The 15,794-nt window shown below is 57.0% G+C and overlaps 1 protein-coding gene across 1 annotated transcript; it reads left to right on the top strand.

Moving 5' to 3' along the window:
- The first annotated feature begins 4,454 nt into the window (after positions 1-4,454).
- NYAP1 (neuronal tyrosine phosphorylated phosphoinositide-3-kinase adaptor 1) lies at positions 4,455-11,074 on the top strand. Its single transcript, XM_024126217.1, has 6 exons — positions 4,455-4,522; positions 6,011-6,366; positions 7,415-8,923; positions 9,783-9,998; positions 10,223-10,332; positions 10,823-11,074. Exons 1-6 carry the CDS (start codon positions 4,455-4,457, stop codon positions 11,072-11,074), a joined length of 2,511 nt encoding a protein of 836 aa, XP_023981985.1.
- Positions 11,075-15,794: the final 4,720 nt, after the last annotated feature.

Raw genomic sequence — 15,794 nt, 5'->3', positions numbered from 1 at the left:
CCCGCAAGGCATCTCCGCGGAAAGTTTGCTGTCCAGAAAAGAAGGAACCCCCGCCTCCTTGGCGGAGCCCAGGCGCGGCCTCCGAAGCCCCAAGGGTCTGCGGACCGATGCGGGAGGGAGCGGCTTAGCCCCCGAGCCTGCAGGTGGAGCCGCCTCGGTGGTCGTCGCGGCGAGTGGCTCTCCCAAGTCTCCTCCCGCGTGGCACCGCTGGGTCTCTCTCCGCTCCTCTCGGTCTTTCTCTTTCGGGGCTGTTGACAACCCCCACGCCAGGAAGTCCTGCCTCCTCGGGCCTGCTGACTGCTCCTCTCCTCCTCCTCCTCCTCTTTCCCCTCTTCCTCCCCTTCCTCCGCCCTTTCTCGCTCCTGGGGCTCCCAGCCAGCTGGCCCGGGGCCAGGTCTGCCCCCGCCACTGCTCGTGCAGTTGCCGCTGCCGCTGCTCTTCCAGGGGCCCGGGACAGGCTGCCTTAACCCCACACCTGCTGGGCCCTAGCCCGGCTCTTCTTCGGAGGGAGGGGCCGCTGAGGGCGGGGAGAAAGGGGAGGAGTTTGCGGGGAGGCCCGGGATTCCCTTACTTGTAAGCACTTGCTGCCATTGGCCTACAGACGCACGGAAGAGTGGGGCGGAACTTACCAGGATCCCGCTGGGTGCCTGCCACTCCATGAGCGCCCAGTAAATTGTTCTGGTGCCGCTGCAGCTGTTATTGTCATATCGTCGCTGGTTTTCACAGCAACCGTACGAGGAAGATACTGTTTTTCTCCCCGGTCCTTATTTTTTCCAGTGGATCCTTATGACACTTTTCAAACATGCCCCAAACTAGAGAGAGTGGAAAAATGAACCCCTAGGGACCCAGCATGGGGTTTCAACAATTGTCAACTCACAAGTGAAACTCAATCTTGTTTCATCTCTACCCCAAATATCTTTTGTTGTAGTGTGCTGGAGTATTTGAATCAAACCCCAAACATCGTACTATTCCTCTTGTTAAATGTGGAAATTGAGACCCAGGACGTTCAGAAAGGCTATCAGTGGTAGGGCAGGGACGTTTCTCACACTCAGGTGTGTCCTCGCCTGGCTCCCTAGATCGGGATAGAGAAACAACAGAGACACACTCAGGAAGGCGCTGACTTGCGTTTTCAAAATCTCCAACCGCGGGTCACACACAGGCACCCGTAGAGATGCGCCCGCCGGGGGAGGAACCTGGCTGGCCACAAGCCTGGACCCCTCCCCACACACCCACCTCTCACTCTTCCCACCTCTCCATCCCATCCCCTGCTCACTGTGGAGAATCCATACACACTCATAAAGGGCCTACCATGTGCTTGGCATGAAAGAATACAACCTCCAACTGCCATTTTCTCTTTTTTGCGCCCCCCAACAACATTCTGAAAAGAATTACTTTAGCAAAAGCAGCGTCTAACGACCGTATCTGCCTTCACTCCCAGGTTCAGAAGGCAATGGATTCTAATTAATTTGGGTCATATGGAACTCTTTTCAAGCATATTAAAATTCTTCATATTTGTCCCCTCTACATAATTATCTCATGGATTCTCAAAACAGCCTGGGCAGAAATGGGGTGGGTTTTGAGCTCCAGTGTCTCTGCTAAGGAAACTGAGGCTTGGGTTACTTGCCCAAGGCCTCAGAGCTAGCATTTGATGGCAGTGAGACTAGCTCTGGGCTGTCTGACACATCCTTCCTTCCTCAGCTTTAGCTCATGGAAATTTTTAACCACCCTTTAGGATTAGACAGAAACAAAATAATGCAAACCCCCTTGCCCCCAGTTTATATACTTCCTCTTTATCTCGTTGTTAAAATGCATCTGCACTCCTGTCTCTATCCCTTCAAATGGTAACAATGACTACCGCAGCCAGATCCTGAGGCCTCCCAAGTGATGAGGTGCAGGAAGCAGCCTCCCACACAACGCCCCCCACCCCCACCCCCAGACCCTCTCCCCTCTGGCAATATTCAGAACACAGCCCCGCTGCTCCGCCCCCAGATCCTCCTTCCCTCGGCGATAGCTCGCTACAAACGATTCAAACTTATCTTTGCATCCTCCCCTTCCCACCGACTCAGACAATCAACATCAACTTGGACTCCTCCGTGTCTACAGTCCCAGGGACATTGTTGGTCTCTGTGGAAATGTTTGTTGAATGAATAAATAAAAGTTTATTCACACTGTGTAAATGTGAAAGGGCAGTTATGTATTTTAATGTGTTAACTCTCCCAGGGGCATTTATAATAGCCTTTTAATATATGGGGCCATTTACGACTTATTCTTTATATTCATTATTTTGCGGAGTCAAAGGTTACTGGGAGGATGACTTGGGCCGCGGGGGCGGACGGGCAAAAGATTCTGAGCCCTGGCGGTGAAACAGGTCTGGACCCCCTGGGAACCTGCAGGGATTGGCAACGAGCACCAAGAGAGCCAGCTCCGGTGCCCTCCCTGTACCTGGGGGGCGGCTGGAAGACGGGGCGCGGCCCAGGGAGCTCGCCCCCTGCTGGACAAAGACGCGGATGGTCCAGCTCCCGACTCTCAGAGCCCCTCAGCCCGGAAACCGGCCCCCCCTGCCGGCGTCGCCGCCTCACTACACCCCGGGCCCCGCAGCCGCAACCTCGCCCGGGCCGGACGTGGTGTGCGCACCCGGGGAGCGCCGGCTGCACGGGGTACGCGCGTGGGTGCAGGCCCCGGGTCGCCGCTGGGGGGCGCCGCTGCGCGCTGCGCCCAGCTTCGCTCCGCCGGGGCCTTGGACACCAAACCCAGCACGGCCCTGCCGGGCGGGGGTGAGGGGCTGCAAGGAGCGGACGCCCCAAAGTGGGGGCGGGCTGGCGCCGGGTCCCCTGCACCCCACGACGTTTCTCCGAGTCCCCCCGCCGGCTCCGCTGGCCCGGTGCCCCCCACCCCAGCCTAGCGGCGCAGCGCAGCACGGCCACTCCCGCTCCGTCCTTGGAGGGTGTGGAAGGGTGGGTTTGGGGCCGGGGGCGGGTCTGGGGGCGGACCCGGAGGCGGGGCTGTCTCTGCGGCAGGGCCCTGTTCGGCTCCCCCCCGGTCTCTCTCTGTCTCTCCTCCTCCCTCCTCCTGCTCCGGGCGGAGCCCGGCATGGGGGGGCCGGCGCCCGGCAGGCCAGGTACGGTGATGTAGAAATTGGGGAGGCTTGGTGCGGGGAGGTGGGATGGGGGGACAAGGGGTAGGGAGGATTGGCGGGGCGAGAGACGGAGAAACCCAGGGTAGCAGGACAAGGGGAAGGGGAGGGGTGCCCGGGAACCTGGGGCCTTTGGATGGAAAGGGGGATGAAGCCGGCCAGGTTTGGAACAAACAGGGAAGGGAGAGGACGGCAGTGAGGAGGGGCGCCTAGAAGGAGAGGTGAGGCAGAAAGCGCAAAGGAGAGTGTGTTTGGGGGAAGGGAAACCAGGGCAGGTATGGAGGCCGCAGCTCAGAAGGTAGCTATGAGGCCAGACTGGAGACCCCCGGGTGGGATGGAGGGGCGGGGACTGCGAGAGGGAAGCCGGGAGCCTCCCAGATCCCGGAGGAGGAAGGTGATTTGGGCCCTCAGCGAGGGAGGCGGAGACCATCGCTGAGGGGCCAGGGTGCAGGAATAGGGGTGGACGGAAGCCCGGGCCCAGGCGAAGGACTGGTGAGGGGGTCGGCAGGGAATGGAGAGATGGATGGGTGGTCTTGTAGCTGCCCAACTCAGAATGCCCCCACCCTTTCTCCAGCATCCCCGCCCTGACCTCATGACACCCCCCAGCCTCAGGCCCCAAAAGGGGGTGGGGAGTCTGACTGTCTCCCCCTTCCCCAGCGGGGTGCAGTGTAGGCAAGTAGGCCCCGGCATAACTCCTTGTCTATAGGTACGTCCAGCTCCGTGCAGCCGATTTGTGTGTGTCTGGAGGTCTGTGTGTGCTGTGGGTGTGTCGGGGTATTTATGTTTGTGTGTCTGGCTGTTCCTAGGTTGTGTTTACCTATGCCAGTCAGTGTGTCTGGTCCTCTGTTGGTAGATATGGGTCTGTGGCCCGGTGGTTTGTGGGTCTGAATGTGTGTTTGTGTGGCTGCAGGGTTGCTGTAGGTTGCTGGGGCCTGTCTGTGTGGTGGATCAGGATGTATTTACAGGATGGGATTCTGTGTCTGTCTGATCTCTCCAGAGTGTGTATCTGTGGCTCTGAACACCTTTGTCAGGGTGTGTGACTCTGGATACATGTCCGTCTGTGTCTGTACGTGTGTGGGTCCTGGAGGCGGTGTTGGGTTTTCTTTGCCTCCGTCTGTTTTCCTCTCTCCGAGGACCCGAGTCACATCTCTGCTCCTTTCTCTCTCTTTCTCATTCATTCCTGGCCCCGACCACCCCACATCTTTCTTTTTTTTCCTTTCCATTCCCCCCCACCAAGTGGATCCGGGACCCAGGGAGGGTCGCCCCCCGGGCCTGGTGGTGCTGAGCAGGAATCCCCAGCACCTGCCTCCTGGCCCACGACATGAACCTCCTCTACCGAAAAACCAAGCTGGAGTGGAGGCAGCACAAGGAAGAGGAGGCCAAGAGGAGGTAAGGCCGCAGTCCCCGACTGCCCCCTCGCCTGTCCCACCTCTGCTTCCCTCGTGGCGGGGCCACATCCCTCCGCCTTCCTGACTCCAACAGCCTGGTCATCAGTCTGATCTCAGAGCCCGTGCTCAGTACAGAACTGCTGGAATTGCACACGCCCTGTCCCTGCCCAGCTCCTGGCTCCTGGCTCCAGCCCCTGCCCTGGCCTCTCAGGGGTCTTCCAGCCCAGGGACACCCTGTTGGCTCTTCCCCATCCCCAGAGGCCCAAGACACTCCTTCCTGACTCACCTCTGGCCTGTGATGTCCTCCTCTCTGTCAGTGTGGGCCTGGCTCCTGGTTCCCCTGTCACCTGACCTTGGAAGGGGCAGGCCGTGCTGCCCTCATGGTCCAGGGATGGGTCATTTGAGGGGCGCCAGAGACAATCCATTTGGCCCCCTCCCAGTGACGGGGCTGTGTGTGGTGGGGGACAGGCAGGCTGGCCCTGAAGAGGAGCCAGGGCTGGGAAACAACACCCACACACACACACACACACACACGGCTCGCCCCCTCTCCTTGCCCTCCCGGGGACCTGGCACCTGGCCTCTTCCGTCTTGCTCCCTTCTCTTCTTCATTCCCACTGACGGCACAGCCGCTCGGAGCCTGAGTCAGAGCCACCTCCCTGCTCCCTTCTCCCTCCTCAAAACTGTGGAGTTTAATTCTTGTTGTTAATTAGATTAATCAGAGCTATCACTGCACTGATCTCTCCCTAATGAAGGGTTAGTAGACAGGGCCTTAATGAGAGCCCACCCCCCCAGCAGCTCTCCCCTCTTCTCTGCCAGTCGCGCCCCCCCTTCACTCACACAGAAGCTCAGAGACAGTGAAAGGGAATGGGGGGCGAGCCTGGGAGGGTGACAGAGAGAGGACAGCGCCGAGGGAGAGGGAGAGAGGGGGAAAGAAAGAACGAGAGAGAGGCAGGGAGGACGAAGGATCAGCCGGGGGAGGCTGCTCTGAGGATGCGGCGGTACAGCCCGGGTCTGGGAAAGGAGGCGGTGTGGGAGTGGAGGCCGCAGCAGCCAGCCATGAAGGGAGGCCAGAGGCCATGTGTGGGCCAGCGTGAGAGAGAAAAGGAGCAGAGCTAGGGTGGCAGGAGCATGTGCCAGGCGGGGCTGCGCTGCCTGGGTTTGCATGTCTACGTACGAAGTTGTCCACACGTGTGTGTGCACCAGAGATGCCCAGGCTGGGGTCGGCCAGCTCCAGGAATGCTCCCTTGCACACAGGCTCACCCCTTCTCTCATCCCTGCCCTCCATATCCTTGCCTTTTTCAAAACCTAGAAATTCAGTCTGAAGCTTCTACTTTAGTGCTGTGGACCCTCAGGCTCCCCCCACCTCCACCCCGGCCCCCCTCCTCCTACCTGGGAGGCCACAGGGTTGCAAACCCCTCTTGGGGTATGGGAGCGGGGGGACCCAGGCCTGAGGCCCGACCTCTGCTCCATCTGGCCCTTCTCTCCCCAGCTCCAGTAAGGAGGGGGCTCCCGCAGGCTCCGCGGGGCCCGGGGCCGGCCCAGGGCCGGGGGTCCGCGTGCGGGACGTCGCCTCGCTGCGCCGCTCGCTCAGGATGGGCTTCATGACGATGCCCGCCTCCCAAGAGCACACCCCCCACCCCTGCCGCAGCGCCATGGCCCCACGCTCCCTCTCCTGCCACTCGGTGGGCAGCATGGACAGCGTGGGGGGCGGGCCTGGGGGGGGCGGGGGGGGTCTCACAGAGGACGGCAGCACCCGAAGACCCCCGGCCAAGCCCCGGAGACACCCCAGCACCAAGCTCAGCATGGCAGGGCCGGGGGCAGAGACGCCCCCCAGCAAGAAAGCAGGTGAGACACCAGCACCCCTGCCCAGAAGGAGCCGGGAGCTGGGAGGATCCATTCCAGGCCAGGGGAGGCCTGCCGGGAGGGTTCATTCAGGGAAGAACCAAGGAAGTGGAAGGTTCCATTCTCAGAAGGAGTGGGGGGGTTCCTTTTTGGAAGGGCCTGAGATGAACCATTCAAGGGCAGGGGAAGCTCCTTGAAAAGTTCATTCTCGGGAAAGGGGTGGCCTTGGAGGGCCTTGAGGGTCGGGGAGAATTGAGGGTGGGAGCTGCAGATTCTGGGGCGTTCATTAGAAGGATGGGAGGCAGACCGGTAGGAAAAGAACCCACTGGGGCTGTAAGTTGAGGGACGTGGGGAAAATGAAGAGGCAGAAATGTCCTTGCCGGTGAGTCAAGAGGTCACAGTGGGTCTCCCCATTTCCTTCCCCAGCTTAGAGCCCGGTTTCTTTTTCTCTTTCCCACTCCTGCCCAGGCTCACAGAAGCCAACCCCCGAGGGCCCGAAGACCCCCGGCCAAGCCCCGGAGACACCCCAGCACCAAGCTCAGCATGGCAGGGCCGGGGGCAGAGACGCCCCCCAGCAAGAAAGCAGGTGAGACACCAGCACCCCTGCCCAGAAGGAGCCGGGAGCTGGGAGGATCCATTCCAGGCCAGGGGAGGCCTGCCGGGAGGGTTCATTCAGGGAAGAACCAAGGAAGTGGAAGGTTCCATTCTCAGAAGGAGTGGGGGGGTTCCTTTTTGGAAGGGCCTGAGATGAACCATTCAAGGGCAGGGGAAGCTCCTTGAAAAGTTCATTCTCGGGAAAGGGGTGGCCTTGGAGGGCCTTGAGGGTCGGGGAGAATTGAGGGTGGGAGCTGCAGATTCTGGGGCGTTCATTAGAAGGATGGGAGGCAGACCGGTAGGAAAAGAACCCACTGGGGCTGTAAGTTGAGGGACGTGGGGAAAATGAAGAGGCAGAAATGTCCTTGCCGGTGAGTCAAGAGGTCACAGTGGGTCTCCCCATTTCCTTCCCCAGCTTAGAGCCCGGTTTCTTTTTCTCTTTCCCACTCCTGCCCAGGCTCACAGAAGCCAACCCCCGAGGGCCGGAAGGTTCCTCCACAGAAGCCCAGGCGAAGTCCCAACACCCACCTCTCTGTCTCCTTTGATGAGTCCTGTCCCCCAGCCACCTCTCCTCGAGGGGGGAACCCGCCCCTTCAGCGCCTCAGTAGGGGGTCCTTTGCAGCTGGGGACCCTGAGGTGGGTGGCCAGGAAGAAGAGCCGGTGTACATCGAGATGGTGGGGGATGTCTTCAGGGGAGGAGGGCGGAGTGGAGGGGGACTGACTGGGCCCCCTCTTGGGGGTGGGGTGGGGCCGACCCCAACGGCTGGCGCTGACTCGGACTCAGAAGAGAGCGAGGCCATATACGAGGAGATGAAGTACCCGCTGCCCGAGGAGGCCGGGGAAGGCCGCGCCAATGGGGCCCCTCCGTTGACGGCCAGCTCCACACCGCACCAGCCTCACGCCCTTCAGCTCCACACCCAGCGCCGTCCAGCTTCAGCCCTCCCGAGCCGGAGGGAGGGGACGCCCACCAAGACCACTCCTTGTGAAATCCCGCCACCGTTCCCCAACCTCCTCCAGCACCGTCCTCCACTCCTGGCCTTCCCCCAGGCCAAGGCTGCTTCCCGAGCCCCTGCCGATGGGGTCTCGAGGCTACCGGTCCTCTGCCACTCCAAGGAGCCAGCCGGCTCCACCCCAGCTCCCCAAGTGCCTGCCCGGGAGCGGGAGACGCCTCCCCCACCGCCCCCGCCTCCGGCTGCCAGCCTGCTGCTGCTGGGACCCTCGGGCCGAGCCCGGAGCCACTCGACACCGTTGCCGCCCCAGGGCTCTGGCCAGCCCCGGGGGGAGAGGGAGCTCCCCAATTCCCACAGCATGATCTGCCCCAAGGCGGCAGGGGTGCCGGCAGCCCCTCTTGCCCCGGCTGCCTTGCTCCCCGGCCCCCCCAAGGACAAGGCCGTGTCTTACACCATGGTGTACTCAGCAGTCAAGGTGACCACGCACTCCGTCCTGCCCACCGGTCCGCCCCTGGGTCCTGGGGAGCCAAAGACGGAGAAGGAGATCTCAGTCCTCCACGGGATGCTGTGCACCCGCTCGAGGCCCCCCGTGCCTGGGAAGTCCAGCCCCCATGGCGGGGCTATGGGCGCAACAGCTGGGGTTCTCCACCACCGCGCCTGCCTGGCCTCCCCGCACAGCCTTCCGGACCCAACTGCAGGCCCCCTGACCCCTCTCTGGACCTACCCAGCTGCGGCAGCTGGGCTCAAGAGACCCCCTGCCTATGAGAGCCTCAAGGCTGGGGGGGTGCTGAATAAGGGCTGTGGAATGGGGGCTCCAGCCCCCGTGGTCAAGATCCAGCTGCAGGAGCAAGGGACCGACGGGGGGGCCTTTGCCAGCCTCTCCTGTGCCCACGTCATCGCCAGCGCGGGGACACCAGAGGAGGAAGAAGAGGAGATGGGCGCCTCGACGTTTGGGGCAGGCTGGGCTCTGCAGAGGAAGGTCCTGTATGGCGGGAGGAAGGCGAAAGAGCTGGACAGTGAGTGAGGAGGGGGTGACGGGGAGGCGGACCAGGGATGTCCGTGATGATTTGGGGGAGGTGTTGAAGGGCATACTTGGAAGCCACAGCCCATTGTCCTGAACTGGGAACTTTTCTGGGAGACCAGAGGGATGGGGGCATGCAGCAGACTGAAGGGATGGGGTCCCCGTGTGTGCTCTGGGGCGGGGGGCAGGAAGACCTGGGATGGGGACGGGGTAGAATCCGGTCTCCTCCTCCTGCCCTGTCCCGCCCTACTCCCTGCCCCTCCCTTCGCTGGGCTGCAGGGGTGTGTGTCTGTGAGTGTGCGCACACTAGGAGCGAAACACAGCTGCCTCCCAGCCGTTACCATGGCAACCCATCCAGACAGGAGGGAGAGGAGAGGGAGGCCCCTACCGTTGCTTGGCAACGCAATGCTCTGCCAGGCTTACTCTCGGAGATGAGCTTAGTTCACATGCAGCCCTTCCCCCAATGCCCCCCTTCTCACTTCCCGGCTTTGGGAATTCTCCTCCTCCTAGGGAACAGCCCCCCTGGTCTCTGTTTCAGACGGTGTTTATTCTGGCACTGTCTGGGGCTGGAGGGGCTCTGAAGTTAAACTGGGGTAGGGGAGACCCCTCTGAACAGGGAAAAGGGTTTGGCAGCAGCAAATATCTATGATTCTCAGCCCGGGGGTGGTGCCAGGACTGGCGTCCCTCCTTCTGTGTATGTTCTGTGTGAAGCAGGGCCCCTCCCTTCCCAGCTGTGACCTGGGACGGGGCAAGTTACTTCTCCTGGTCCACCCAGGCCGCGGTGTGTGTAGCTGGGGGGGACAGCAAGACCCTTCCCCTTGTACAGTCTCAGAGCTCTCCTTGTCACCCAGCAGAGGTCGAGGACAGTGTCCAGGCCTGGAACGGCAGTGCCGAGGGCCCAGGCAAGGTGGAGCATGAGGACAAAGGCTCTATGGCCTCAGGGATCCCAGTGAGGAGCCAGGGGGCAGAGGGCCTGCTGGCCAGGATCCACCACGGAGGGGACCGAGGAGGAAGCCGCACCGCGCTGCCCATACCCTGCCAGACCTTCCCCGCCTGCCACCGCAACGGAGGTGACACGCTCTGCCCTCGTGCACCAGCACACAGATGGGCGGGCTGGGGGGAATCTCCCAGGGTCCTCACCCTGGGCCCTACCTTCTAATACCACGTCTCCAACCCCTTTCCTCCTCTAGTGAGGCTGGGGTCGGGGGCAGCCTGGCGGGGGCTGTCCTCAGGGAACTGGGGGAGGGGAACGTGGAGGCCCCTTCCCTTCTCACCCCTCCATCTTCTGCCCCAGACTTCACAGGAGGCTACCGCCTGGGCCGCTCCGCCTCCACCTCAGGAGTCCGGCAGGCCGCGCTCCACACGCCCCGGCCCTGCAGCCAGCCCAGGGATGCCCCGAGCCAGGTGAGGAGGGCGACGGGGTTGGGCATTTTATTTGTGAAGGTGAAGGAACAGGCAGGCGAGAAGGCCCAGGTGAGGGAAGAAAGGCAAGACTTCAGGCCGGGGCCTGCCGCAGACTGACGGGGACGGCTGGAGAGCGAGGGGGTGGGGGAGATCCCGGGTAGCCAGCCAGGGCCGCCACTGGCCGACGTGCGCCTTTGTGCGTTGCGTTTAGAGAGAGACATCCCCTCTGGGTGGAAAAATGCATCCTGCTGGGAAGACGGCTTTGAAAAGGCGCCCCTTCCTGGGGTGAGACACGCCCCGCCTGGCACCAGGGCGCAGGGGGAGAGGACGGAGGCCTTGGGGGCAAGAGAGGACTTGTTTCTGGGCGACGCATTGGCCTCGGCGCTCGTGGGTGGGGACAGGGCCGGGTGACTCTGAGGTCCTTGACCCCCTTATTCCTCCCTCCCCCCCGCATCCCCGTCGGGGCCGACGGCGGGAGGAAGGGGCACAGACCCAGCCTGCGCTGCCGCTGCCCCTGCCGCCCCAGGCCGCCCGCGAGCGCGACGGCAAGCTGCTGGAGGTGATCGAGCGCAAGCGCTGCGTGTGCAAGGAGATCAAGGCGCGCCACCGGCCCGACCGCGGCCTCTGCAAGCAGGAGAGCATGCCCATCCTCCCCAGCTGGCGGCGCGGGCCTGAGCCCCGCAAGTCCGGCACCCCGCCCTGCCGCCGGCAGCACACAGTCCTCTGGGACACCGCCATCTGAGGAGGCCGGGGCGCCGGGACCGGGGAGCGGGGCGGGGGAGACCGGCCTCGAAAGAGGGACGCTTGAAGGACCAGGTGAGAGAGAGCCGGGGAGAACACCTGCTCTCCACCCTAGCCCCCGCGACGGGGAGTCGGCCGGGCCCATCGGGTTGGGGGCGCCAAGCAACACCCCCAGAAACTTGGGGGAGGGTTGGCTTGAGGTCGGGAGTGAGGCCCTCCGCCGCTCTTCCCATTGAGCCAAGCAGAGCCCTCCTCTTGAGAGGTCGAAGGCCAAGCCCAGGTCAGCGTGGGGGAGGAGGGAAGGGTCAGGGAGGAAGAAGGGGGGGCGGGTCAGCGAGGGACAGGGACCCGAGAGTGAGAGGTAGAGGGGCTCTTTTAGAGAGTGGGGAGTGGGGGAGGTGCTGTTTATTTTGTTATTTATTTGGGGCTGGGGGGGGCAATCCTTGGCCCTTCTGACCTACTCCTGAACAGGGAGTGGGGAATCGCAGGCAAGTAAAGGGAACCAAGCTGGCACTCTCCCCGACGCCTGAAGGCCCTGCCATCCACGCCCCGCCAAAGCTAGGGACAGGTCTGGAGTGGGGAGTGGAGCAGGAGAAGGGAGGGGCTCCGGGGGCCAGAGGGCTCATTTACAGTATGTACAAGTCGCCAGTATTTGGTAGTGAGCTTGGCCTGCTCTGAAGCAGGCATCTTACTTAGCTCCGGGGTGAGGGTCTGGCACCTGGGGTGGGGGGGGATAGGAGGGAAATTTTCGCGGGTGGGGGGCGGGCAGGGTATTTATTTAAATTAAAAAGCAAAAAAAAAAAAACAAAAAACCCCGAAGAGATGTCAGGAACTTTTTTTTAATTCCTTTCTTTTCAGAATAATATATTAAAAGACTAACGATCCTAGAACTGGCTTCTTATGTTTCAGTGCGCTCCGCCTTTCTTATACCTGTCCCGTTTTCACTCTTGCCCCTGGTTGGTGGGAGCCGGAGGTTGTGCAGGGCGGGTTACTATGGCACGTGAGAGGGAGAGGTGGAGTTGGAGGAAAGTCTTTGGGAACGCCACCGTGCAGTGACTCAGCAAACCCTAATTGAGCATCTGATGTGTGCGTGGCCGTGCGCCGATGCAGAAGGAACGTTCCGACTGAAGCCTGTCCTCAAGCAGCTTGTAGTCTATTCAGGGAGGTGAGATACCTGAGCCGACACCAGGCAGTGCTCCAGGAGTAGGAGAGGGAGAGAGCTGGACTCCTCCGACAAGGCACAGTGAGCCTAAAAGTACAGGTAAGGTTTGGATGAGCAGGGGGAAGGTCCCAAGCTCGTGTCACGATTATCTGCCGTGGTGGGATGGGCACAGCTACTGTGTTTAAATAATGCTGAGGGCAGTGAGTCAACCTTGATGAAGCTGGTACAGAAGGAGGGGCCTCAAAGCAAGAGGCTGGTCCTCAGGAAGGAATCCTGGGAGGAGGATAAAACGAGTGTCTGGGAGAAAGGAGGGTAAAGGGACAGTTTGCAAGATGCAGCTGAAAGAAAACATCCTCCGACGGGGGTGAAGGAGCCAAAGGGGGTATCCACGAAGCCCAAGTTTGGCGCTCAGGTGACTGAGGAAATGATCAGCCTGACATAGCATGGAAAGTGGGGTTGAGAGGGACTTCCAGGGAAGAATGTTTACTCTGAAGCAATGGTGAATATTCAGGTTTGTTACCAGCTAGACCAGAGGTTCAAAAATGCAATGGATGATACCAGAGATGTTTTTTAGTGGTATGAAGAACGTTTTTTAAAAGCTTTACTAGTTTTGTGTTTATATTCATGCATATTAGAGAAATTATAATCAGCCCATCAGAATACTACTTGTTATTTCACGGCAATTACTGCACAAGATAAGGCTAAATTTATTTATTTATTTATTTATTTGTTGTTGTTGTTGTTTTTGTTTTTGTTTTGCGGTACGCGGGCCTCTCGCTGTTGTGGCCTCTCCCGTTGCGGGGCACAGGCTCCGGACGCGCAGGCTCAGCGGCCACGGCTCACGGGCCCAGCCGCTCCGCGGCACGTGGGATCCTCCCGGACCGGGGCGCGAACCCGCGTCCCCTGCATCGGCAGGCGGACTCTCGACCACTGCGCCACCAGGGAGGCCCAAGGCTAGATTTATTTTTAATGAATTGGTTTAAAGAAAAACAGTAAGCAAATAAACAACAGTACAGGTGGAATACAGAATGTGAAAAATTATGACAGTGGTGTGAGAGTTTTTGAAATTTAGGAAATACCAAGTTAGAGATAAGACGGTGATGGTTCGGGAGAGCCGACCAGACTGTGGATGTTAGGAGTCATCAACATAAAGATGGTACTCAAGGCCAAGACTGAGCTCCATAGAGAGGGTGTGGACAGAGATAAGAGTTAAGAGCAAGGAATAGCTTTTAAATTATTGATTTTTTTTTAAATTTCACTATACGTATATAGTGAAATGATCACCCTGATAAGTTTAGTTGACATCCACTACCACAAATAATCACAATTTTTTTTTCTTGTGATGAGAACTTTTAAGATGTACCCTCTTAGCAACTTTCAAACATAGAATCTAGTATTGTTAATTACAGTTACCATGCTGTACATGACCTCCCCAGGACTGACTTACCTTATAACTGGAAGTTTGTACCTTTTGACCACCTTCTCCCATTTTTCCCCACCTCCCACCTCCCACCTCTGGCAACCAATCTCTCTGTATCTATGAGTTTGGTTTTCTTTCTTTTTTTTTTTTTTTTTTCAGATTCTACATATAAATGAGATCATACAGTATTTGCCTTTCTCTGTCTGACTTATTTCACTTAGCATCATGCCTTCAAGGTCTATCCATGTTGTCGAAAATGGCAGGATTCCCAATAGCTTTTTAATAATTAGTTAGGGAATTAATGGAAGGAAATATCTCATTTATAAGAGCAACAAGAATCATAAAATATCTAAGAGTACTTTAGCAAGAAAAGTATAGGACCTCTAGTCGATTAATCAATAAAACTAAAGTACTTGGAGTTACTCAACCAAGGAAGACTTGAATAAGCAGGCTAATAACTAGTTCTTAAATAAGAAGACTGTACTGTAAAAGATGTAAGTCTTCCCTAAATCAGTAAATTCAATGAAGTCTCTAAATCTCGAAAGGATAATTTGGGAAACTTGACAAAACAATTCAAAAGTTTATCCAGAATGACAATGAGAAAAACCAGAACATTCTGAAACAGATGAGTAAGGGGGGGAACCTGGCCTATCAAATATTGAAAGCACAGTGAGCTGGGATTGGCACAGGAATGGCGCAATCTATCAGAACAGAGTCCAGAAATAGCAGCAAACGCACATGGGAATTTGGCGTGTACACGATAAAGGTGGCACTTGAATACCGGGGAAAAGATTATTTGATAATTGTTTCTTGAACAATTAGCTAGTCAAGGGAGAGTGTGGGAAGCTGGATTTCTATTTCATTCATTACACTGAAAGATTTAAATGTAAAAACAAAATATTAAAAGGGAGAAGTGGGTGAACATTCTTATAACCTTGGCTGGGAGGAGGCCCTTCTAAAATGATATGAAAACCAGTAACATGTAAATCAACTATAGTCCAATAAAAATTAGAAAAAAAAAAACTAACAAATAAACCAAAAGGCATTTAAATGTGATCTCATTCACAGCGAAAACTTCTATATGGCAAAGTCAAACTAGAAACATTAAACTAGGAAACTATTTCTAACACATATTAAAAAGATTGATACAATATCTAAGAAAGATTTGTGAGTTGATAAGAAAAAGAAAAAACCCCAGCAAATGCAAACAAAGGACACGAACAGACAATTCACCAAAGAAAGAAACTACCAGCAAACGTACGTGCTCAACCTTAACAATAAGTAATGCAAAATAAAACCGTAATAAAACACTTTTCACCCATCAGACAAAACTGAAAAAAGTTCGTAACATGAGTCTGGCAAGTATGTGCAGAAGACAGGCATTCATTGTGTAAATGTAAATTAATACAGTCTCTCTGGAGGTCGGTTTAAAAATATTTACGAAAACCTTAAATGTGCATGGTTTTGACTCAGAAATTCCATTTCCAGGAATGTATCCTCTGGAAATAGTTACACAGGTGTGCAAAGCTAAATGCACAAGGGTGCTAATTGCAGCATTGTTTGAAATAATGAAAAATTGGAAACAACCCCAAAGTTCATCAGTATGGCACTGACTAAATCATTATGGTAACAGTGGAAAACTAAAACTGTTAAATAGAATGCAGGAAATATAGATGTTCTAAACACAAGAAGCAGTTCCCAATAAATTAATAAGTGAATAGAGCAACGTGCAGAAAAGTACATACAGAGAAAGCCCGTTTTTAGAAAAATCATTTCTTCACCAATGTTTATGTAGGTCTGGAAGGAAATACACCAAATAGTTGATGGTGATGATTCTGAGGTCTGAGAAGGGAGGGGACTTAAGTTTACTTTTAAAAAATAGTAAAATGTATATTGCTTGAATTTTTATGTGTATGTCTTCATTCTGAAATCAGAAAATAGATATTATTTTCTAAAAAAGAAAAATAAGCAGTGCTCAGGGACGAGAAGCAGAGGCAGGCGCGAGGGGTCAGGGACCGTGGCGCTGGCGTGTGTGGGTTCAAGTCCCAGATCAGCACTAACAGCGAAGTTTCTCACTTTCCTTATCTATAGAATGGCAATGATGAGAGGGTTGTTGAGGTTGAATAAGATAGCACAGCG

Source organism: Physeter macrocephalus, chromosome 14 (assembly GCF_002837175.3).
Source record: "Physeter macrocephalus isolate SW-GA chromosome 14, ASM283717v5, whole genome shotgun sequence".
In the NCBI taxonomy this organism is placed as follows: Eukaryota; Metazoa; Chordata; class Mammalia; order Artiodactyla; family Physeteridae; genus Physeter; species Physeter macrocephalus.
The sequence above is the reverse complement of the archived record's forward strand: the minus strand, read 5'-3'. Positions and strand labels throughout refer to the sequence as shown.

Coding starts and splice junctions, on each gene's coding strand:
- NYAP1 (XM_024126217.1), top strand. CDS start 4,455: ATGAACCTCCTCTACCGAAAAACCAAGCTGGAGTGGAGGCAGCACAAG. Junction 8,924..9,782: donor GAAGGCGAAAGAGCTGGACA/GTGAGTGAGGAG, acceptor GTCACCCAGCAG/AGGTCGAGGACAGTGTCCAG. Junction 9,999..10,222: donor CGCCTGCCACCGCAACGGAG/GTGACACGCTCT, acceptor CTTCTGCCCCAG/ACTTCACAGGAGGCTACCGC.